The sequence below is a fragment of the Punica granatum genome, chromosome 4 (assembly GCF_007655135.1).
Source record: "Punica granatum isolate Tunisia-2019 chromosome 4, ASM765513v2, whole genome shotgun sequence".
NCBI classification, from domain to species: domain Eukaryota; kingdom Viridiplantae; phylum Streptophyta; class Magnoliopsida; order Myrtales; family Lythraceae; genus Punica; species Punica granatum.
In genome coordinates this window covers 18,949,547-18,972,486 of record NC_045130.1, presented here as the reverse complement: position 1 = coordinate 18,972,486, position 22,940 = coordinate 18,949,547, and the positions used below count along the sequence as shown (strand labels likewise).

The window sequence follows — 22,940 nt, the reverse complement described above, 5'->3', positions numbered from 1 at the left end:
ACTTTCAAGAGATGCATGTATTGCATCATCATGATCACCTACAAGCATCTCTTTCCATTCAACATGTGTTGTTATCTTATGCATGTCCTTGCTATTATAACTTGGTTTCCTATTTTTTGAGCCCTGCTAAATTTTCTCCTTATACTTTTTCTCCTTCACAGTAACATACTTCTTCTTAGTTCTAACTTTACTTGCTTCTACATTGGCATTGACAAATTTCATCCCCTCAAGACCAGGCTTAGTGGACTGTTCAAACTCCATATCATCATTTCTCTCATCCCAGTCCCTTACTTCAGGCCCAATCCTTTCCATCTCTTCTTCCTATTTCCTATTCTCTGCAGCTTCTTGTTCCATCCTTTCAATCTCTTTTTACTTTCTCTTCAGTTCAGCTTTTTGCTCCCTTCTCTCAATTTCAACCATCTCCAACTCCTTAATCTCCTCTTTATTGAGTTCTAAAGGATCATTTATTTGGCCATGCTCATAGTACAAGTGGAGTTCCGTCTGATCTTGCAAGACACCGATCAAGTATCTAGCATCAAGGTCAGACTCGAAATAGTTTATGGCCAAATCATATGTATGAAATGTAGGATCCTTGTAATGGCAAGTCGTGGGGGCAGTTCCTACTTAGGATGATTGTATCTATATTTACATTTCTTATGATGTATATATCACCACCCTCATAACCCACCCTGAGTTCTTCAACAAACTTCCCCCCATGATGAAGATACACATCCATTGTCTCTTGCAGTTCCCTCCAAGAAAACAAATTCAAATTGTTAACCCTAAAAAACAACAATTTTCTTGTATTTTCAGAATGCCATTGTGAAAAGAAATCATTTTTAACATGTAAAACTACCGCATACACTTGGACATGAAAATTTAACCACATTACATCATGATTGACCCACCAAACAATCTTTATCAATTGCACATACCTAATAATGTCAAAACCTGAATGTAAATCCTGACAAAGCAACAACACTTTAGGAAGCATGTGTGGTAATGATCAAAACCCCTAAAAAATCTCATTTTAAAACCCACATATCACCGAAACACAAAGAGATAGATAATGAAAGTTACCTAGGTATGAAGACAAACTTTTACTTATCGTCTTCCATAGTGCTCATTGAGGTTTCTCTTGATGATCACCTCATTGGAACTTGGAGAGGATGAGCTTCGCACTTGAACAAAGATAATATAGAGAGAGAGAGAGAGAAAGAAGGCAAATGAAGAAGATGAAACGTCTTGAAACGAGTGAGAAAAAAGGAGGGGGAAAGGATGATATCAGCAATATTAGGATGTAACTGATGTAACGAACATCATTTAATTTCCAGTTACATCAATTTTCCCAAACGTTATATCAGTTCAGTCCTTAAACAACTTAACAGGACGGTAACGTCGTCTACCCCTTTGCCACAAGGATCAGATTAATGTCACCGGAGATCAATTTGATGTCACACCAAAGCACAAGGACTTGCAGTCGACCAATCAAGGATTAAATTGATGTAACGAGAACCAAATTGATGTAACAGCTCAAAACTCTAGGACCAAATTGATGTAACCGAAATGTGAGGGACTAAATTGATGTAAACCTAGAAAGTCATGGACAAAATTGCCTATTTACTCATAAATTAATAATGTTATTAAAATGAAAAAGATATTTGCATGATACGAAGCATAGCACTAGTATGTCATTTTGTAATTTTTAGACCAAAAACAATAAGAGCACTTTATAATTTAGAATTAAGCATGTGCAACTAGAATCCGGAGATGAGTTCCCAAGTCTAATGATAAAATGGAAAATGATGATGATGGCCTAACGTCTCAATGTTATCGACACATCAAGTTGCTTATTTGAGTTGCTTATGGATAATAAGCCTCAACTGACATAACCAAGCATTAATAGGCTTCATGCGACACATGAAATCTTGACTATATTATTTTCCATCTATTTTCTCCATTGCTTTTTTTCTACTACATACACCTTCCAGTTCTATGATTGCCTAATGCCCTAAATTAATTATCCCTAATGTCGTAGCGAATAACTAACTAGAAACATTGCATTAATCCATGGATAATCTCTAATTAAACTAATTAACGCGGCTTCCGCATTTAACTAATTAGTATAATCAAGAATTCCTAACAAACCCTATATCAACTCCCGTATCAATAGTGTTTCTAACAATTATAACCAATTAAGAATTATAATTGAAATTATAGGAATTACAATCATGAATCATCCACACATCTATTAATCCTATAACATGACTACAATCATCATATTAGCTACCTAGGTATCATCATATACCCACAATAGAAGTTTAGATCATCATGGAATTGAAAACACAATTATAATTCAAATGAGTCATTGCAATAAAATTCATATTCAGTAGTAAACTCAATATATTGAATTGCATAAAACAATTAATAGCTCAGAAATAAACAATTTAATAAATCAACATTGAATCTTAAAACAAAAACCCAACAATTCCTTCAAGGAATAGTCTCTTCCACAATGTTTTGCTTCAAATCAATTGATCAAGAATTTGACTCTAGAACAAGACTCTCTCCATGACTCTCTAGGTTAAAAGAATGGTAAAACATAGCTAGAAAAAAGGTTTTCGACATATTTTCGAAAGATATAGGCTGGCTTTCAAATTTATGTCCAAAACAAAGGAAGATTTCCGAAAGATATAGGCTGGCTCTCAAATTTGGCGAAAGTTGTTAGCCTAGATGATTTAGCTTTCTCCAAATTGCGCAAAACTCCTCAATATTGCTCATAATTCTATCTAAGTCCTCAAAGACCTACAATATCAAACTACACATAATTAAGCATCAACTTCTTATAATTTCTATAAAATTAATAATAATTTAACATAAATTGTCCAATAAAATATGAGTATAATATTCCCTTTTCAGCTGGACGAGAGGTTGCATTCGGCTCAACCTCATCAAGCTTGAGTCGTGCTCACCAGTTGAGGGAGTCGAGTTGAGCTCAACATTAAGAAGCACAAGAGACTAATCAAGCTTTTTGATTTTATACTTTTATAATATTGTGTATGTTGTGCAGTTGACGAGTTTATAAATTAGTAATTTTGTTTCAAGCCGAAACTAGATTGAGCTCATCCTATTGTTTCTAAGCCCATATAAGGCACAATTAATTTGCTTCACTCAGTCAAGCCTTGTTGAGATTGAGATCGAACCCGAGCCTTTGATTTGTTTAAAGAGCCAATCTCTATCTCGGATATTTAGGCTTGAACGAGCTCGAGCCCGAGCTAGAGCTCACGAGAAAATGAACGAGCTGAGGTTGATCCTCCTAGATTTTTGCTCGGCATGAGTGGTTTACACCCCCAGCTAGCCTGCTGGATTCTTCAAGAACAGGCCTAGGAATGAAGAATCCTTCACCGTATCTAAGGGCTATTCTGGGTCGCACCGGAATTGATGTCCAATCTGGAAAAAGCCCATTCTGACACAAATTGTCCACCAAACCACGGAATGGGCCTGCTGTATGGAATTCGCCCCGAATCGGAATGCCCTTCCTGTTATCAAACGGGCCATTAGTCCCCACTTGCAGAATCATGATAGGCGTAAAATGACATCGGGCTCGGCTCAACATCATGCTCGAAGCCGTGGGCCTTGGGCCGTTTGACGCAATGAGGCCCAATATGCTGATGCTTCCGGCCCATCGCAAGTCGTAAATTCGTTTGACGGTGGAAATTACCCGGGTGGCAGTTATGTAATAGGTTGCAAAACCAAGCCTCTTTTCGTACTGGATGTCAAAAGGCCTATATAAGGTGGCCTTCGAAAATTCTTGCTCCAAATAAATTTTCATTTTCGTCTGTGCGCTCTTTTTCTCTCTTCTTCCCCGCTCATGGCCGCGCTCTCTGTTCCCATCTGACTCCGATCCTCTCAGTCCCTCCTAAGCTTCGTGTCTTCAGAAACTCCTCTCTTCCGTCATCACCCGCGTTCATCTGTTCTTCAATTTGAAGGTTTGTGTTTCATCTTCTTCTTCTATGTCCATTCGGGTCTGGGCCACCAGTTGTGTGCGTCGTTCCGAAACCCTAACCCTATTTTCAGCTTCGCTTTCAGTATTTGCGAACATTCCGCCTCCTCCGGCGTCGGATTTTCGAGCTTTCAGCCGGACTTTCGTACCAGTGCTGGGAACTACTGGGTTTCTGCTGCTTTCATTTCTTCGATTCTGTCGCTGGTTTCTGGCTCAAGAAGTTGCAGGAACTTCGTTTTTGCCAGATTCAGTGTTTCCTGCAAGTCCAGTTTCACGATTTCTTGGTAACTTGTGTTCGATTGCACTTCTTATCTGTACTGATTTTTCATCTTCGGAGGCCCTTTTTGAGGTCCCAAGTTGCGTTAAAGCTGCAGCTTTGCAAGGACGTCCGTTGAAACCCACAAATTATTACTAGCATTGTCGTTGAATTTGAAGAATTTGAGTTTTTGTTCTCTCTCCTGCACTTCTGTGAGTCTGCGAATGGCGGGCTTCATCTTTGATTCTGATTGACTCATTGCAATTCGTTAATTATTAAAGGAAAATTGCTGCAGTGTTTCTCATATTGGAATTTCGACATAGTTTTAGTACTTTGACAGTTGGAAGTTTTCCAGTTTACCACGAGCTAACAATTTTCGCCAGAAGATAGTAGGAAGATTATATGATCTCTCATTGATCCTTCGTAAGTTCTTTTCATACATTTATACTTTGAGAGCCTATTAGAGATAATTAAGGTTGGCATTCCCAAAGTCTTGCTTCTCTGGACATTGAATATGGATTTAAGGTTTGAGAAGATTAATGTGTGTGTGTATATATATATATATATCTGGCTTTGATTTAGCATGTAAAATAGATTGAAACTGCAATTCTATTAAGAGACAGTTTTGTGTTGTTTTTATGGACGAGACTTTGCATTGCCTTGATATTATCAGTTTGTGAGTGTTTTCTGAGGTGATTTTTATTGTGTGAGAAGAAACATTTTTATGAGAAATAAGATCTTGAAGTATAGCTGAAGTTGTCAAGGACACTTCTGGATCTCCAATTTGGTCAGCTGCTCCACTTCCTCTCCTACCCTGGTTTACACTGTGATTGCTGACTATGTTTTCCAGTTGGAAGGAGGAGCGCTGTCTTCAACATATTGTGATCTCATATTGCATAAACTAATATTGCTTGATAGGAGAAGAATAAAGAGATACTACTTAAGTGATGGATTTTTCAATCCAGATGGTCTTAAATATTCACTGTTACTCTCTGCTGTAAATTACTTCCCCGAAGTTGATAAAAATGATTTTGCTCTGCTCTTTGAATTCCAATTTGGCTTGATGAACTATTAGGTTGTTCAATGACCGTTTTCTGTACCCCTTTTTTGCGTAAATGCAGATCCATTATTGAGCCTGATAGCTTGAAATGGCTGATCATCGGAATGGAGGGGGGCAACCAGCTAATGGGAAGGCTTCAGGTGGAGGGGCAAATTCTTATAAGATTGACCTGGAAAATTTCAGCAGGCGGTTGAAGCTGCTGTATTCAAATTGGAATGAGCAGAAAGATGACTTATGGGGTTCTGCTGATGTCATTGCCATAGCTACTCCTCCTGAATCACAGGATCTGCGATATCTCAAGTCATCAGCTCTGAACATGTGGTTATTTGGATTTGAGTTCCCTGAGACGATAATGGTTTTTACAAGGAAGCAGATCCATTTCCTGTGCACCCAAAAGAAGGCCTCTGTTCTTGAAGTTGTTACAAGGTCTGCCAGGGATGCTGTCGGAGTAGATATTCTTATGCATGTTAAGGCAAGGGGTGATGATGGGATAGCGTCAATAGATGCTATTCTGAATGCTATTAGTGCTCTGTCTAAGGGTGATGCCACCCCTGTTGTTGGTTACCCGGTGAGGGAGGCTCCTGAAGGTAGGCTTTTGGAGAACTGGACTGAGAAGCTCAAGTCTGCAAACTTTCAGCTTACTGATGTAACGAATGGGTTGTCTGACCTGTTTGCTGTGAAGGATGGTAATGAGATCCTCAGTATCAAGAAGGCTGCTTACTTGACAGCTAATGTGATGAAAAATTATGTGGTCCCAAAGCTTGAGAATGTTATTGATGAGGAGAAGAAGGTGACTCATTCATCATTGATGGAGGACACTGAGAAGGCCATACAGGACCCGTCCAAGGCCAAGGTAAAGTTGAAAGCAGATAATGTTGATATCTGCTACCCCCCAATCTTCCAAAGTGGTGGAGAGTTCGACCTCAGGCCAAGTGCCGCCAGTAATGATGAATTGCTCTACTATGATTCTGCCAGTGTTATCATTTGCGCTGTTGGATCTCGTTACAACAGTTACTGCTCAAATATTGCTAGGACATTTTTGATTGATGCAAATCCTTTGCAAATTAAGGCGTATGAGGTTCTTCTAAAGGCCCAGGAAACAGCAATTAACTCGCTAAAGCCTGGGAGCAAGCTGAATGCAGCCTACCACGCAGCAGTTTCTGTAGTTGAGAAGGATGCTCCTGAATTAGTTCCCCACCTAACAAAATCTGCTGGAACAGGCATTGGTCTGGAATTTCGTGAGTCGGGGTTTAATATTAATGCAAAGAATGAAAGAGTGGTGAAACAGAACATGGCCTTCAATGTGTCCCTCGGTTTTCAGAACTTGCAGAACCAGACAAAGAACCCAAAGAACCAGAATTTCTCTCTGTTGCTCGCTGACACAGTTATCGTTGGAGAGAAGGTTGAAGTTGCCACTCATGTCAGCACAAAAGCTGTTAAGGATGTTGCTTACTCGTTTAACGAGGATCAAGAAGAAGAGGAGAGACCTAAGGTTAAGCCCGAGGCTGCTAATGGAGCAGAGCCCATCATGTCTAAGACCACTCTTAGGTCTGACAACCACGAGATCTCAAAGGAAGAGCTGAGGAGGCAGCACCAGGCTGAATTGGCACGCCAAAAGAACGAGGAAACTGCAAGGAGGCTCGCTGGTGGGGGAAGTGGTGGTGGTGACAGTCGATCAGCTTCTAAGACTTCTGCCGACCTCATTGCCTACAAGAGTGTGAATGATCTCCCACCACCAAGGGACCTAATGATACAGGTGGACCAAAGGAATGAAGCCGTTCTCTTGCCCATCTATGGGAGTATGGTCCCGTTCCATGTGGCCACGATAAGGACTGTCTCAAGCCAGGCAGACACTAACAGGAATTGCTACATCCGGATCATTTTCAATGTCCCGGGGACTCCTTTCAATCCCCATGATGCCAACACACTGAAGACTCAAGGCTCTATCTATCTCAAGGAGGTGTCTTTCCGTTCCAAGGACCCGAGGCACATCAGTGAGGCAGTTCAGCAGATTAAGGCACTTAGGAGGCAGGTCATGGCGAGAGAATCCGAGAGGGCTGAGAGGGCGACCTTGGTTACTCAGGAGAAGCTCCAGCTTGCAGGTAGCCGGTTTAAGCCTATCAGATTGTCTGATTTATGGATCCGCCCAGCTTTTGGAGGCCGAGGGAGGAAGATTCCTGGGACCCTTGAGGCCCACGTCAACGGATTCCGGTACTCCACCACGAGGCAGGATGAGCGAGTTGACATCATGTTTGGGAATATAAAGCATTCCTTCTTTCAGCCTGCTGAGAGGGAGATGATTACTCTGCTGCACTTCCATCTCCACAACCACATAATGGTGGGTAATCGGAAGACCAAGGATGTTCAATTCTATGTTGAAGTGATGGATGTGGTCCAGACGTTGGGGGGCGGGAAGAGGTCTGCCTATGACCCTGATGAGATTGAGGAGGAGCAGAGGGAGAGAGACCGGAAGAACAAGATCAACATGGACTTCGGCAACTTTGTAAACCGGGTGAATGACCTGTGGAGTCAGCCTCAGTTCAGCACGATGGACCTTGAGTTTGATCAGCCTCTGAGGGAGCTTGGGTTCCATGGGGTTCCTTACAAGGCCTCTGCTTTTATAGTCCCTACCTCAAGCTGCTTGGTTGAGCTGATAGAGACCCCTTTCCTTGTGGTGACACTAAGCGAGATTGAGATTGTGAACTTGGAGAGGGTTGGCCTTGGGCAGAAGAACTTTGACATGGCTATCGTGTTCAAGGATTTCAAGAAGGATGTCCTGAGGATCGATTCCATCCCTTCTACATCTCTTGATGGGATCAAGGAGTGGCTGGACACGACAGACATCAAGTACTATGAGAGCAGGCTGAACCTGAACTGGAGACAGATTCTGAAGACCATCACTGATGATCCACAGAGCTTTGTAGACGGTGGGGGGTGGGAGTTCTTGAATCTGGAGGTGAGCGACTCAGACTCCGAGAAGTCAGAGGAATCGGACCAAGGATACGAGCCGTCTGATGTGCAGTCAGAGTCTGAGTCGGATGATGACGCCTCTGACAGCGAGTCGCTGGTAGAGTCAGAGGAGGAAGAGGAGCAGGACTCGGAGGTGGACTCGGAGGAAGAGAAGGGGAAGACATGGGAGGAGCTGGAGAGGGAGGCAAGCAATGCAGACAGGGAGAAGGGAGACGAATCAGACAGCGAGGAAGAGAGGAGGAAGAGGAAGATGAAGGCAACTTTCGGGAAGGGCCGGCCTGGCCCCAGCAGCAACAGCATGCGTAAGCGGGCCAAGCTGAGGTAGATTAGATTGAGTTTGGGCTTTGACAGGGGAGGATCTCTTAGGCTATTTTTCTTTTGTAGCTTTCAAGTTTTGTGTTGAAGCCTTGGGTTCAAGTAAAAGGGGACTGAGCTGGACGTTCTGTTTGGGGGTTAGAAAGTGCTATGCCATGGTGTTAGGTAAAAAAAGAGAAGCTTAGATGGTATTTTATGCTTTTATTGCTCTCTGTCCTCTTCTTCTGTTAGTACCAAGTGATAGTTCTGTGAAACTCCCTTTGGTTGATTGCTGTAATTTAGTAGAAAAACTCTTGCTTCCCGGTAAAGTTAGCCTTACCAAAAAGAATGTCTGTGATCATGGAGACTTCCTCAGTAAATTATGTAGGTAATTGAATCAAATCTCGCACAGAAGCAAGTAATTGATCTTCTCCTTTCTCGTCTCTTCATGAAACTTGTGCATTGCTGCTGATTCTAGTTGCATAACTTGATGTCATAGCTTGGTTCGATACTTACGACGGCTGTGGTTGAGTTGTCAGGGATTTCCTAAGGTCCAAAGATAGCGGAGTCTGTTTAATATGACAACGAATCACGGTGACAAGCTTCGTAATTTCAGTTTAAATGTTTATAACTTTTACTACTTTCTGATTATTACAAGTGTTTCTTTCTTTTGCTCTCAATTCAAGGGATTATCATGGAATGGGCGGCCAGAGAGCAGAACCCTGTGCGTTCCTTCCTCCTGGGCTAGAGCAAGGTGCAAAAAGGCATTAAATTGATGAACTATGGCTCAAGAGTGCCTCTGATATGATAACCATGTCAAACGTACTTTTGGGTCCTGCCCAGGGCAATGAAACCAACTAATGTCGAATGAGTCGGATATTTGTGCACATGATGCTGAAATTAATTATGGCCCCTTGACTAAAGTCTGATTATCATCCCGCACAGATTTTAATTAATGTTGGATTCTTATGTTTGAGGGAGATATCCTGAGTCATATATTAACATACCAGTGCCTGCTAATGGTAATGTGACATTTATGTGTGCGTGGTACTTTCAATCTCTGAGGTGTCGGGTAGTTATTCCATCGCTTTTTTGGAGTCGTTGTCGCCCTTAAGATGAATACGGCACCTCGAAACTACCACTACGTTCGAAACAGAGATGGTCAATGTCTATTCCCTTGTGGGATCAGCATCCGCCACTCACTCCTTGGCTCTTGTCTACGTCCCTCTGCTCCTTGAGAAAGGAAAATCAAGAAAAAGGGAGATTTCCGGTGAACTATTTTCCGGGTACTAATAATACAGCTTATTACAGGTCAATCAGTTCTAAGCTAAAGTTAGGAGGGGCCTTGAGTCCTTGACATTGTATGGTGCAAATAATCCCTGTTTTTTTTCTTCTTGTTTTTTTTACTAATTCGGGGTATTCAAGTTTCGCACGACTAATCGAGTTCCGTGAACCCCGGCGGAGTACGAAACGGGTAATCACGATAAAGATGTTTCGGTGGCTCCAAGGGATTTCGAACCCGCTTTTATTTTTCAGGAACCCAAACTAGAAAAAAGAAAAAAGAAAAAAGAAGATTGTTTTAGGGTTATTATGTAAATAAGAAGGAAGTACGAGAGTTTCCTGCTAAATTAGAAAGAGCGGGAGTGGGTGCAGAATTCGATCGACGGCCGGAGTGACCTGAGAAATTGGGAGGAGACCGGCGGGAAAGGGAAACCTATAAATAAGAAAGTGTCGCCAGTCTTGATCGTGTTGGCCGGCGTCGCAATCGGAAAGGAGAGGGGATGCCATGCCATGCCGGTTGGGAAGTATTACTGCGACTACTGCGACAAGCAGTTCCAGGACACCCATTTTTCCAGAAAGCGCCATCTTCAGGGCCTTCAGCATCTCCGCGCCCGAGCTCTTTGGTACGACTCCATTCGCTCCTCCTCATCATCAGGTCACGTCTCTCCCTTCCCCTCTCTCTCTACTTCTTGCTGCATCTATCTATCTATCTATCTATCTATCTATCTATTTGTGTATCGATTTGTCATCTTTATCGACGGGCGGTTCATCAATCGAATGCCACGCTCTGATTTGCAGAGTCGACCCAGACCTACGCGGAAGGAATCCTCAAAGGAGCCTGCAATCGCTTCCTCAAAACGGTGTCCTTTGAACCCCTTTCCCGACATTTGAATTTCTTTCCTTTGGTTGCTTGTGTTGTGCCAACTCAACTGGTCCTTCTCATTGATTAGCCAGAAGTATGAGGGCTGGGATTGAACTAATCCATGTTGAGGCAAAATGTCGAAAATCGGCAATGAACTTCTTTACTGGATTAAGCATTGCCGCCGAGCTTCGACTCAGTGTTTAGACTATTATATTTTCGTTTGGATCCTCTCAATCATCTACAGTAGTCTATATGTGAAATTCGGTGGCTTTGCTCAAGTTTCGATTTTGATGAACCCCTTTGCCCAGCTATGGTAGTTTCTGTGTAATTGGTCGGTTAGTTGTTCGTAGTCATAACTTGTGGAAAGTTATGGTAACTTGCGGCTAATTTTTCCAACCTCATGAGTTGCTTTTGGGATTCCTTCTGAGTTCTTTATGATAGAATCCAGACCAACTCAATCAAGTCCTGTCGAATGTGTAAATATGATTCACCGGCACCATTTTGCTTATGGATGGATACTCAAATTTACAGGGTTTTTGCCCATATGGTGATTCCTGCAAATATGTCCATCCCAAGAACATTCGAGGTCCGAACAGTCAGCTTCCACCGGGTAAAATTGTCATCCGTACTTCTTTGCACTCCCCGTTGTATTGTCATTTTGATCATCGATACGACAATACCTGTGCTAAACTTCAGAGGATTGGCAGAAAACAAGCAGGCAGCAATGATCTTGGGGAGTCAGTTGGCTGCAGGAGCCTTGTCCCAAGGTATATTAGTTCTTGGTTCATGGTTTTTGCTTTTCTCTTTTGTGCTTTGAACTTCATTCTTATTCTTTACTTCGCATGGCAATAATCAGGTGATGTGGTCACAAATATTATGGGGATCGCGTGGGGCAATCTTCCACCATCACTGAAGCCTCCCCCGGAGGGTGGATATCCACCATTGCCCTTCCTGGACTGGGGTTAAGTCCAATTATCTCAAGTCGCTTCCCCAAGATAATACCATATATTGATTCCTGTGATCGCGTGACCTTACTTACTATAAGCAAGCAAGCAGCTCGTGAAAGATCTCAAAAGTATGTCTTTTCAGGGTTGTATGTACTGTGTTCATCTTAAGATCTGACATGAATTATTTGAGTTAAGCTAGCGCTCTTTCTATGATATTGTTGAGGGCCGCACAAACAAATGCTTTTCGATCTTTTGAGCATTGATATATGATCTCTTTTATTTTATTTTCTTTTCTGATTGATATGATCTGATATCTTTGTTTATTTTCTACTTTTTTCAATCCTCAATGTATAATTTTTATTTACATTTTTTATTAGATTTTTGGTGATTGGTCATTTGATCAATTTTTTTAATGTTTGTTGATCAATTTAATCTGAATGTGGACATAATGATATGATTTTTAAAGCTTACTCAGTTCAGAAAATCAGGGTCAATTGCATTTAATTTATTGGATATTCAACTTAGGTCGTTGAATTTAAATTTTTTTTATTTTACCATGGTAATTGTAAAATTAGGAGAAATAGTAGACATAATATTGACACGACATGGTAATGGATACAGCATAGAGTTAACCGAGTTCAGATTGGAGTTAAATGTATTTCGTATTTAAATAAGTCAAATCCGTTTGCACACCATAAATAACCATGTTTAAATGGATTTTAATACACGTAAGTCATTTAGACACGGCTAGACCCATTTATGTAAATGCATTCTACCGCACGAATGGACCTGTTTAATTTATTTTATCCATTTATAAAAGAAATTGCACTAATATCTTTTAACTCTAAACTGTTCATAATCCACAAAGTCACGTTCATCATCGAAGAAAGTCATCTCTCACATAATCCTCTTACTATTTGCTCATCACCTTAAAATGAATTTATTTTACCATGATAATCGTGTACGGGTATGTTCATTTATACTAGTCGTATCATACTGTGTATGGGTATTTATGTGTATGCACATAGGCACATTTAATTAGATGAGTTAGCCGTGATGTGCCCGTGTCAATCCGAAATTAAACTCGTCGTGTTTATGTTTGAGAATCTTCACTTGTTTATTAATCGTTCATGCTCGGGCTTAGGGTTTTCTTACATGAACCCTTTTAGACATGAGATAGCTATTGCCATCCCTAGGTTCATTTGTATTATCATAACAATTCTATTATTAATTAACAAACATAAAAAAAAGTGAAGTTCACCATTACATTCCTTCACATTTATTTTTATAAAATGCCTTTTAAATTTTGGGTTTTTATCCCATATATTTTATGATTTCATCTTTTTTTCTAAGTCTATCATATACTTTTAAAATTATCAAAAATATTTCATGGTTTACATTTTTTTCCAAATATATTCCGGCATTATATTTTTTGTTGATGAAACGAAAGTAGACTCCAAATCTATCCCATAATTTTAATTTTTTTTCAAATCTATCACGGGTAAAGGACTATAATGACAAGATCGTTAAATATTGATGGAAGATATAACAGAGTGATAGATTTGAAAAAAAAAGGTAAAATCATGAGATATATGGAATAAAAACCCCTTTAAATTTTGAAAAGTATCAATTTCGAATTGAGCTGAAGGAGACGAGTTTCCGTTGAATATGGTGAATCGGATGTATACATCCTAGAAACTTGTGAAAGAAGAAGATAATCCCTCCAAATGAGGAAAAATAAAGTCTGATCCAATAACAGGAGATACAAGAAACTAGTTTACTAATGTACAAGGAGATTATGTAGTCAAATATAAAGGATGCCTGTAATACTCTCCTCAATTTGGAAAATGAAGGTTACGAATCCCCATCTTGCTAAGGAGAAAGAGGAAATGGTCATGTCCGAGGGCTTTGGTAAAAATCTTTGCAAGTTGTACGCGTGTCGGACCATGACCAGTAGTAATGGACCGAGGCTGGAGATGTAGCCGACTAAAACATCAATCGATCTCAATGCATTTGGTGTGCTCGTTAATAACAGGATGAAAAGGGATATGTATGCAATGTGGTAATCGCAAAATAACTTCATGGATGCTCGATGATTGACTCCCAGGGAGGCAAGCAAAGAGCGCAACCTGAACTCAAACCCTGTAGTAGCTATTGCGTAGTATTCCTCTTCCCGCTGAGGATCTCGAGAACGTGGTTTGCTTCTTGATTTTCCAAGAAGTTGGACTTCTATCAAGCAGACCAAAGCAACCGGTGATCAAGCGCCTAGTCGTCGGCAGCTTTCCCTGTCAAAATCACAAAACGCCACCAATGATATTGATGCCTTTCAATGTTGAGTAATGATATGCGTATATGATCTCTTTTATTTTCTTTTTTGATGATATGATATCTTTGTTTATTTTCTATATTTTCAATCCTCAATTTATACTTTTTTTTTGTATAAGGGAGACGCATAAATCTAATATAATGAAAGGAAATAAAATAAATTTTTTTATTATTTGTTGTTTTTTATTTTTTGGTTATTGGTCATTTGATCAACTTTATTAATGGTCGTTGATCAATTTAACCTGAATGTTGTACATAATGATAGGAATTTTAAAGCTTACGAATAGTCAGTTCATAAAATCAGAGTCAATTGCGTTTAATATATTGGATATTCAACTTAGTTCATTGGATTTATTTATTTAGAAAGATGCTAATAGATCTCTAATACTATTATTTAAAGGAAAAGTTGAAGTTATAATTAAAACTTGACGAAAAGTTCGCGCATATGCGTGAGCTAAAATTGTTAAGATAACGAAACAACAATTACTATTGGGAACGACGACTACTATTGAAAACGATGTGTATGTAGCATAATTTGATTAGCTTATGTAAAAAATGAAATTTCATCCCACTAATTGATCTGCTTAGTAGGCTATTCAACCTATAAAATATTATATTTATTGAGTATAAGATTAATATTTAAAAAATAACTAAACTATAAAGTTTTTCAAATGAAGTGGGAATAAACATATGATGCTAAAACTATGCATAGTGTGTATATGACAATTCCTTCAATCACATAATTACTATTTACAGAATTAATAAATCATTTTAACTCAATAAGACTATCAACGTCCATACTAATCGCATCAATATAGCTTAAATTCGACAATAAAAACTCCACAACAATAACAATAAAGTCCACTATCATTTGAATGTATACTAGCAATAGAGGTCGACAACCAACAAAATGAGGAGAGTATATCACAACCTTATCAATTTAATTTCATCCAGAAATCTACTATCGCCACATCCTTATTTATATGCAAAACTTCGGCTGATTTAGCAGCTGGAGGTTTTGACTTTTGGACTTCCATAAGTACAAAACTTTGACTTGCATGAGTCATGATAATGTAGTCTCCCATAAGTTATAAACTTTTGGATTTTCACGAATTACAAATTCTAGTATTTCATTAAAAGAGGGACTTAATTTGAAATTTCATGCTGAGATGGCACCACAATTTTGTGCCATTTGTAGCGTTTTCATTGGTAATGACATCAAAAGTCGTTCAATTGTAATGTAGATTCGTCTTACGTAGTATCACCCTATGCTTCGCTTCTGCATTTATATATATGTATAGATTTTAATTACCTAAAGTTTTATCTATTCTTCTATTCTATTATCTCCTCTTCTTAAACATTAACTGATGCACCGATTATGTTCTTCTCATGGCTCTTGTTGCCATCTTTTGCTAATGAGAAACGTTTGAATTATTAAAAATAAAAATTAGGCAAAGAAAAAAATTGCCCACGTTGGCACTAAATCCGGCAGAAAAGGCCCTTCAATCTCATGATTAAATAAAATTTAAGACACAAGAAAAAAAAATCTCAACAAAGACTCCAGTTCGCATCAGGCCCAACAGCACTCCCACATGAGGGCTAGTGAAAATAAAGGACAAAGAGAAAGGGTAATTTGGTCTTTCACTAAAGGATATCCCGTTTTTGACCATGAGGGAGTCATATTTCCTTTTAAGCTAATTCGGGGAGTAAGGCTTTACTATGTGAAGTTTAGGGAGTGAAAATTACCAAGTAAGAAAGTTTGGGGAGTGCCAATGATAATTATCCTGATAGTATAGATTGAACGGTAAATTGCACCACCTTTCCTTGACGCATTTCTAATAGACACTGCACCCCATTGTTAATAAAAGTGGACACTCCCACTTACCATCTTGACCTCAAAAGGAAAGATTTTTTTTGTCCTCGATATTTATTAGTCGTGTTGAAACTTGAGTTTTGACAGATTTTCATAAGTCAGACTGGCTGGTTCCGATTGGTTCTCCGATGACATAAAGGATCCACTTAAGCTGAAATGTCAAGAATACATATGGATATGACGATTGGTCAATCGAGTATTCTCGCCCAACGGACCGGACTCGAGCCGAGATAGAGAGAGTAAGCTCAAAATAGGAGAAGAGGCCCGGCCCTTAAAGAGGGCTGGTCGGCCCTGTTGGCAAAGCTGATCGGCCCAATTGTCTCTTGATTGTCAATTCATGTGGGAATCGGAAGTGTCGCTGGGGTTTCCACCTGCTAAGCGACTTTGTTAGGGTCGAGGAGATTTCTCACACCCAAGGGTTAGTGAATTAGTCCGTGATTCTTGGGACTGATTTGGTTGGAGTCGTCACTTACTGATTTTATAGGCCGATGAACCTCCTATTAATCCAATACGGAGTCAAGATACTAACCTCCTATGGATATGTTTGTCGGTCTACGAACTAGTGATCCAAATTCGGGGCCCTGTTAAGATCCTATCGCTTGCAAGCAATAGTCTCGCCTGAAATCGGTACCCTTCCACTGATTAAATTTTCTAACTCGTCCATTTTAGATTTTAAAGCCCAATTTTCGATCCTAAGAGTCTAGGACTTGGTCGTATATATACGTGTATACAAGTAAGAAAATTTACAAGTAAATGAAGGACACACATTTGGCCGTATACATACAAGTAAATGAAGGGCACACGTTCGGCCCGTAAACATGCATTCGTTCACATAAAGAATTACCCAAAAAATAATGAAATTCAGTGTCGACTTGAAGTGATTGGCCGGTTTTAGTTTCGATTAATCAATGTGATCACACAAGTTGGACACCCAAATTAGTTAATGTCCCTGTTAGCCAAATGAGATTTAAACAAATTATTCACCGATTCTTAGAGTCCTAATCCCTCAAGACCACTTGGATCTTTCAATTGATCCTAGGACTCTTATCTAAGTGGGTGATTAATTCCCAAATCCCGTGAATCAAGAGTTGTGTCTACATGATTAATAAAATAGACACTCAAATTAACCAATTAGACTCTCAATTAAACACTTAGACACGCAAGCATAGATTTGGCCACTTTGAAAGTAAAGCAGACCTATCAATTTCAATTTCCTGAGACCAAAATGAGACGATTCAATCAATTTTGGGCAAAAATCCTAGTGGCCGTGACCTACCTTTTGCCATTTCAATTTTCATCTAATTAACACTCAAATTGACTCATCCAAACTCTAGTCACGTACTAACCCCACTTAACCCAATTTAATAAACATCAAAGAGAGCATCTCGAGCAACATCATGCCTAAAATGAATAAATTGACAAATTGGACATCTAATTCTATGTGTAGCCGGGTGCTAGAGAAGACAAGTCATGCAATTCCACCCCTAATCAATCAGTCTCGAACTAACCTTGCGAATCCGCCCTAAATAGCTGAAGCTAGAATGTAACAATCAATTTGGTTCTTTTTATCTTTGGAGTTGAATGAGCAATTAGTCAATTTACGGTTCAAACTCCCAAATGGTCAAAACTGATTGAGACTAGTGTCCAAAATTAAACAAGATGACCCCATTAACCCAAGAATTAACCCCATTCAGCCGAGATGAAAAAAGGTAACAGAGGGCATCCGTTTTGATGCTTCACACAAGAATGGGAAAATCTAGCTAAATTAGACATCACGTCATGCATAGCCATGGTTTAGCAAACTAATTCAACCAAGTTCAAGTTCGATTAATCGAGCATTATCAGTTCTAATGCAAGTCAAGATATGGTTGAGCCTAGACATGCCACTAGGAGGTTATCACACCATTTTATTAAGTCGAATGGGCACGGTTCAACTGGTTTAGACAACTAATCTATGTAACCAAAGATGAACCTAGCCATGTTCATACATATAGATGATTATTGAACATAAGGGACATGAAGCATCATTCAGCCAACACTAAATTCGAAAGATCCGAGAGCATAACATGAAAAATCGGACAAGGTTTGAATCCCTTTGCTGGATACTAGTCCCGGTTTAACCTAATGTTCGGCCCTAACAAGAGGAACAAATGACAAACAAGTTGAAGTTTAACCTATTCTAGGTATATATGTTAGGCCTGAACATAAAGTCCAAGACAAGAAAAATACTCGAACCTCAACATCCCGATCTTTTTTCCTCTATCAGGGAGCCCCGACATCGAGAGATCTCTGACGAGATGGTCAAGAGGATGAAGAAAAGGGGGAAAAAAGGATATATATATATAACTATACATATACATGTACACATATAGATATTCATATATTTATACATATATACACATTAATGTATACTTATACGTATACTTGTACGTACATATATAAGCATATATCTCAATACACACTGATACATATATACATGCATATATATATGTATACCTATTCATATATAAGATATATTTACATAAGTATATACGTATATATATTCGTCAAAGTAAAGATATCGAGCTCAAGACACTCGGGCCTCTCTCCTTTGCCGAATCTCGACATCGAGGACCACCATGGGAGTACTTATTCGAAGCTCATTAACGATTTAACAAAAAAAAAGACTTGGAATGTAAAGAAAGCGGTAAAACGATCAATATATAGATACATATAAGCCCGGAAATGAAGAAATGAAGAAGAAATCGACCCGAGATTGAGCTAGAAGCTCAGATTCCGAGTTGCACAGCGGGCTTAGAAGCCCTTACTACCTTTCCTTCAAGCAGTTTCGGAAGGATCAAGTCTCGGGTCGAAGTCGGGCCAGCTTTCATCGATTTTTCCTACGCCATTTCACTAGAACTAAATGGAAATTGTGATTTTGGGTCTCTCTTTCAAGGGTTCCAGCACATGGAGCTGTAAAGGTCCCTTAAAAATGAGTGTGACCCTCTATTTATAGGTAGAGGGGATGGAGGGGGTTTTTGAAGCATTAAAAGAGTTCTAGGGCGAAAAAGAAGGAATCCGAAAGCAGTGGAGGACGGAAGGGTGTTGTAGCGACAAGGAGAAGCGTTTTGGGGCCAAACTTAGCGCTTTGGAAGTTGAGGACAGGACGGAAGGGCCGTGACCGAAGAAAAGAAGAATTATAGGGCGGAAGCGCAAAGGAAGGAAACAGCAGGGGCACCTCAGCAAATAACAGAAGATGGGAACAGTACGGTAGCTCCTCGCCCCACGAAATTACGAAATTACCCCCGACTCTGAAATAAATAAGAAAAATCCGTTTTTGGTCCGTTTCGAGCAGTGTTATCAGAACTGAACCGGATATCGAACTGATTAGGTATGGGTTCATGGGTTTATGGGGTTAATCGGTTATTCGATGGGTCGGACCGCAGAGTTAATTAATCATAATATTTTATTATTTAAAGTAATATTAATGATAATCAAATACCTAATATCTATCTAATTTCATTAAAAAATGCATAATGTCTAGGGAACATAGGTAATTGACAAAGAAATAAAGTAGCAAGCAGATGTTGCCTAGTTGGTTAGTGCGTGGGTTATAGTTGTGCAAATAGAGTGTGAGGATAGAGGTTCAAAACCACCCATTGTCAACTAATTTTGTTTATATATTTGTTCAACCATTGAATCTATGGACTGGCCAGTTTAGTGAATTTTTAGATTCGAACCGATCGGTTCTGTGGGTTCAATGGTTCAAATGTGCATTTTCAATCTGAAGGTGGACCGAACCGATCATGGTGCTGGTTCTTGGTTCAATAGAATGAACCGCAAGTCCGGTCCGATTCTGATAACTTTTAAGTGTATTTTCAAGCATAATTTGTTCCAAAAAGATCCAATAAAATTCTGAAAAATATTCTTTGAATAAAATTTTGATTGACAATATTTTGCTCGTCTAATAGTAACATAAAGCTCCCTAACATCTGAGTCATTAAGAAGAGGTCCTAAGCCATTCCTTACTTTAGAATCAGGAGCCAACCAAAACATATTATTGTATTTCTCACCTTCCCCACAATGTTTTTCAAATAACCAGTCAATATGTGAAATTGAAATATTATCAATATTCTCAAGATCCCATGCATCAATATGTCCATCAATGTAGTACCTCAATAGAAGTACATCACAATGATGAAAAACTAGAGTATAGAAGTCATCCTCAGCCATTATCTGGTTAAACAATTGAGTAAATGAAAAAAAATAGATTTTTTTATTAAGGAAGACACGCACTTAAACAAAGATCAACTAAAACCAACTACCAGTCAAACTAGTAGGACAACCCAGCAATATCTTATCATGGAGAGGAGAGAAATGTCACACATGGACAACAAACACAGTCCTTTAATTGGGGACCACAAGCACGAAAAAATAATAAAACACCAAATATAACTATTCTTCAGGAATTTTGGGACCAAAAGCATGAAAACAAAACTGTTCTCACCTTGATTGCTCCACACTTGTAATAGACACCTCAGAGAATCTTCCACTAGCTGTTCTTCCTCACAATCAATGATCCACTTGAACATCTGTCAATTAGGTTAAGAATTGGGCCTTTTTCATTTTTGCGCCTAAATGGCCCTCGTGGCCATGTTACCAAACGATGTCTTTTGGGGGGGGGGGGGGGGGTACACAAACGACAAAGTCTGAGGATGTCGTGTGATTGTCTTTAAAAAACTAATCATGTCGACGTTGTCAGCACCCAATTTCGGTCCATCAGGCTCAAGCGGGGGGCAAAATCGTCATTTTTTCAATTTATTACCTATTCTAAAAAAATAAAAAAATAAAAAAAAAGATTCGGGCAGGGCCGGGCAGCGTTCGCCAGCTGCCCGCGATCCCTGCCGGCCCAAATTCCCCCAAATCGCGATATTCGCGATTTCCCCCCAAAATCGGCCGAAATCTTAACGGAAAAGGGGATGAAATCGAAATTAAATGGATAGAAATACGATTGGGGGAGGATAGGAACACGACCCAGCAGGAAGAAACGAAGAATTGGCTCTCGTTTTGGAGAATTTTGAGATCGGAGATTTCGGAAACCCTCGCCGGAAAACGCGACTTTTCCCCTCAATTCCGGCCGTGTCGACTCCTGTGATGCCGATCCCGAGCACGGCGTAGCCCAGGCGGTGCTTGCTGCCGTCTCCCGCGTCCTCTCGCGCCGTCGCCACGACACCCAGAAGCGGGAACCGCCGTCCGCAGTGGCCGGAATCCTCCCCTCCGCCCGTCTTCATCTTCTCCGTTCATCCCCTCTCTCACGGGCTTGGCCCATTTTCCTTCGGTTTACGCAGGTCCAGCCCGTTCGGCCCAGTTCAAGTCCATCCGAGACGACCCGACCCAGTTTGTCGCCTGACCCGTTCAGTCTCACCTGGAAATCGGCCCGGAATAGGCGGATCCAGCCACACGGCCCAGTCCGGCCCAGCCTTTCTCTTTCGCGGCCCAACGCTCCCTTCCGCGGCCCAGTCTCCTCGCATTCGGCCCAGCTCTCCGGCGCCTGGCCCAGCTTGCCAGCCCAATACCCTTCCAGCCGGTCTGAACTGTGCAGACCGCCTCTTGCCGGTTCGACAGCCATATTTCCGGTTTGAACCGGGACTAGGTAAATTCTCGACTTAGTGGCATGATTAGGGCTCCTTTCCTGAATAAGATGAGTGTTCTTGGGTCGTGTGGATGATCGGATTTGTCCCGAACTCGATTTTACGAACTTTCCGTTTTGTCACATTTCAGTCCAGAGGATGCATTTTATTTTTTTCAGATCTGCTCCGAACTCTAAAAATTATTTTCAATCAAGTCCCGATCATTTTACTATTTTCCAATCAGTCCTTGGATTTTTCATAATTTTTCAAGCATCCCAAAAAACTTTCCAAGTTGTTTCAGTTTAGTCCCGGGGCCATTTTTCACCTTTTTCAGATCTGCCCCGAACTTCAAAATTTATTTTCAATCAAGTCCCAGTCATTTTACTATTTTCCAATCAGTCCTGGAATTCCCATAATTTTTCAAGCCTCCCAAGGAACTTTCCAAGCTGTTTCAGTTTAGTCCTGGGGCCATTTTTTTTGTTTCCAGATCAGTCCAGATTTTCAAATTCGTTTCAAATAAGTCCTGGGATATTTTCAGTAATTTTTACATAGTCCCCAATTTTGCAGAATTTTCAAATCGGTCCCCGAAACTTCATCCGAATTTTCAAATCAGTCCCTGCTCTTTTAAAATCGTTCTATTCAGTCCCCTGGACATTTTCCAAAAATATCCGACCCTTTCCTACTTGGATCATCCACTGACAATGTATGTGCCCATTTTAAATATTTTATTTTTGTAATTATATGTATACAACGTGACCGTGTCGGAAATTAGAGTTTATCGGGCGGTCAACTAATGGCTATCTCGACAATTCGAAATCCGTAAATGAAAGCATTCGGAAAATTTCTAATTAATATAAAATTCTACATACGGGGTAATCGGGACGTTAAATTTGGCTAAATTAAATCACTGGACTCTTTTAAATAAATTGTACGAACTGATTAATAATCTGTAATCGCATCGACAGTTCAAGAACTGTTAGTCATGCTCTTTTCAAAATTCACAATTTCAAAAGCACCGAGATACGTACAACGTAATCTTGATTTTCATGCACACACATATTTACCGATTCAAGGGCATGATTACCGGTTCTTGTCCTGCCGTCACTCTAGTGTAGGTTTGTGTTTAGAACAAGTTAAAACATGGGAAAACGGATTAATCACAAACTCGGCATGATCAACATGGGCAAACAGTCAAGTAAAGGGTTAGGTTTTGGGTTTTAGGTGAAAACACTCTTAATCTGTAAAAGTCACATTGCCACGATACAAAATAATCTAAAAACCACCCACACATTCGAGACTTGACTATGGACATCACGTCTGTTGGGTCCGTTAAAATAATGCCGGATGCTACATACCCTATCCATCACCCCTTTTTGCTTGTTTTAAGGTAGGATTTGTATGCCAAGATACCTCGGGTAATAATCAGTTAATTCACGTAAATTTGGCGATAACGAAACCCC

At 40.0% G+C, this 22,940-nt stretch overlaps 2 protein-coding genes across 6 annotated transcripts; both read left to right on the top strand.

Annotated features, from left to right (window-relative positions):
* The first annotated feature begins 3,824 nt into the window (after positions 1-3,824).
* Positions 3,825-9,013, top strand: LOC116202448 (FACT complex subunit SPT16). 4 transcript variants are annotated; one of them, XM_031534002.1, is made up of 3 exons: positions 3,825-3,989; positions 4,090-4,287; positions 5,381-9,013. In XM_031534002.1, exon 3 carries the CDS (start codon positions 5,408-5,410, stop codon positions 8,612-8,614), a length of 3,207 nt encoding a protein of 1,068 aa, XP_031389862.1. In that variant the 5' UTR covers positions 3,825-3,989; positions 4,090-4,287; positions 5,381-5,407; the 3' UTR covers positions 8,615-9,013. The 4 variants fall into 4 exon arrangements, with proteins under 4 accessions (XP_031389862.1, XP_031389864.1, XP_031389865.1 ...); XM_031534004.1 differs by having other exon boundaries at positions 4,078-4,287; XM_031534005.1 differs by lacking the exon at positions 4,090-4,287.
* Positions 9,014-10,208: 1,195 nt separating this feature from the next.
* Positions 10,209-11,972, top strand: LOC116202449 (zinc finger CCCH domain-containing protein 3). 2 transcript variants are annotated; one of them, XM_031534006.1, is made up of 5 exons: positions 10,209-10,519; positions 10,663-10,724; positions 11,258-11,336; positions 11,434-11,493; positions 11,583-11,966. In XM_031534006.1, the coding sequence occupies exons 1-5, from the start codon at positions 10,375-10,377 to the stop codon at positions 11,690-11,692; spliced, it is 456 nt and encodes a 151-aa protein (XP_031389866.1). In that variant the 5' UTR covers positions 10,209-10,374; the 3' UTR covers positions 11,693-11,966. The 2 variants fall into 2 exon arrangements, with proteins under 2 accessions (XP_031389866.1, XP_031389867.1); XM_031534007.1 differs by having other exon boundaries at positions 10,211-10,487; positions 11,583-11,972.
* Positions 11,973-22,940: the final 10,968 nt, after the last annotated feature.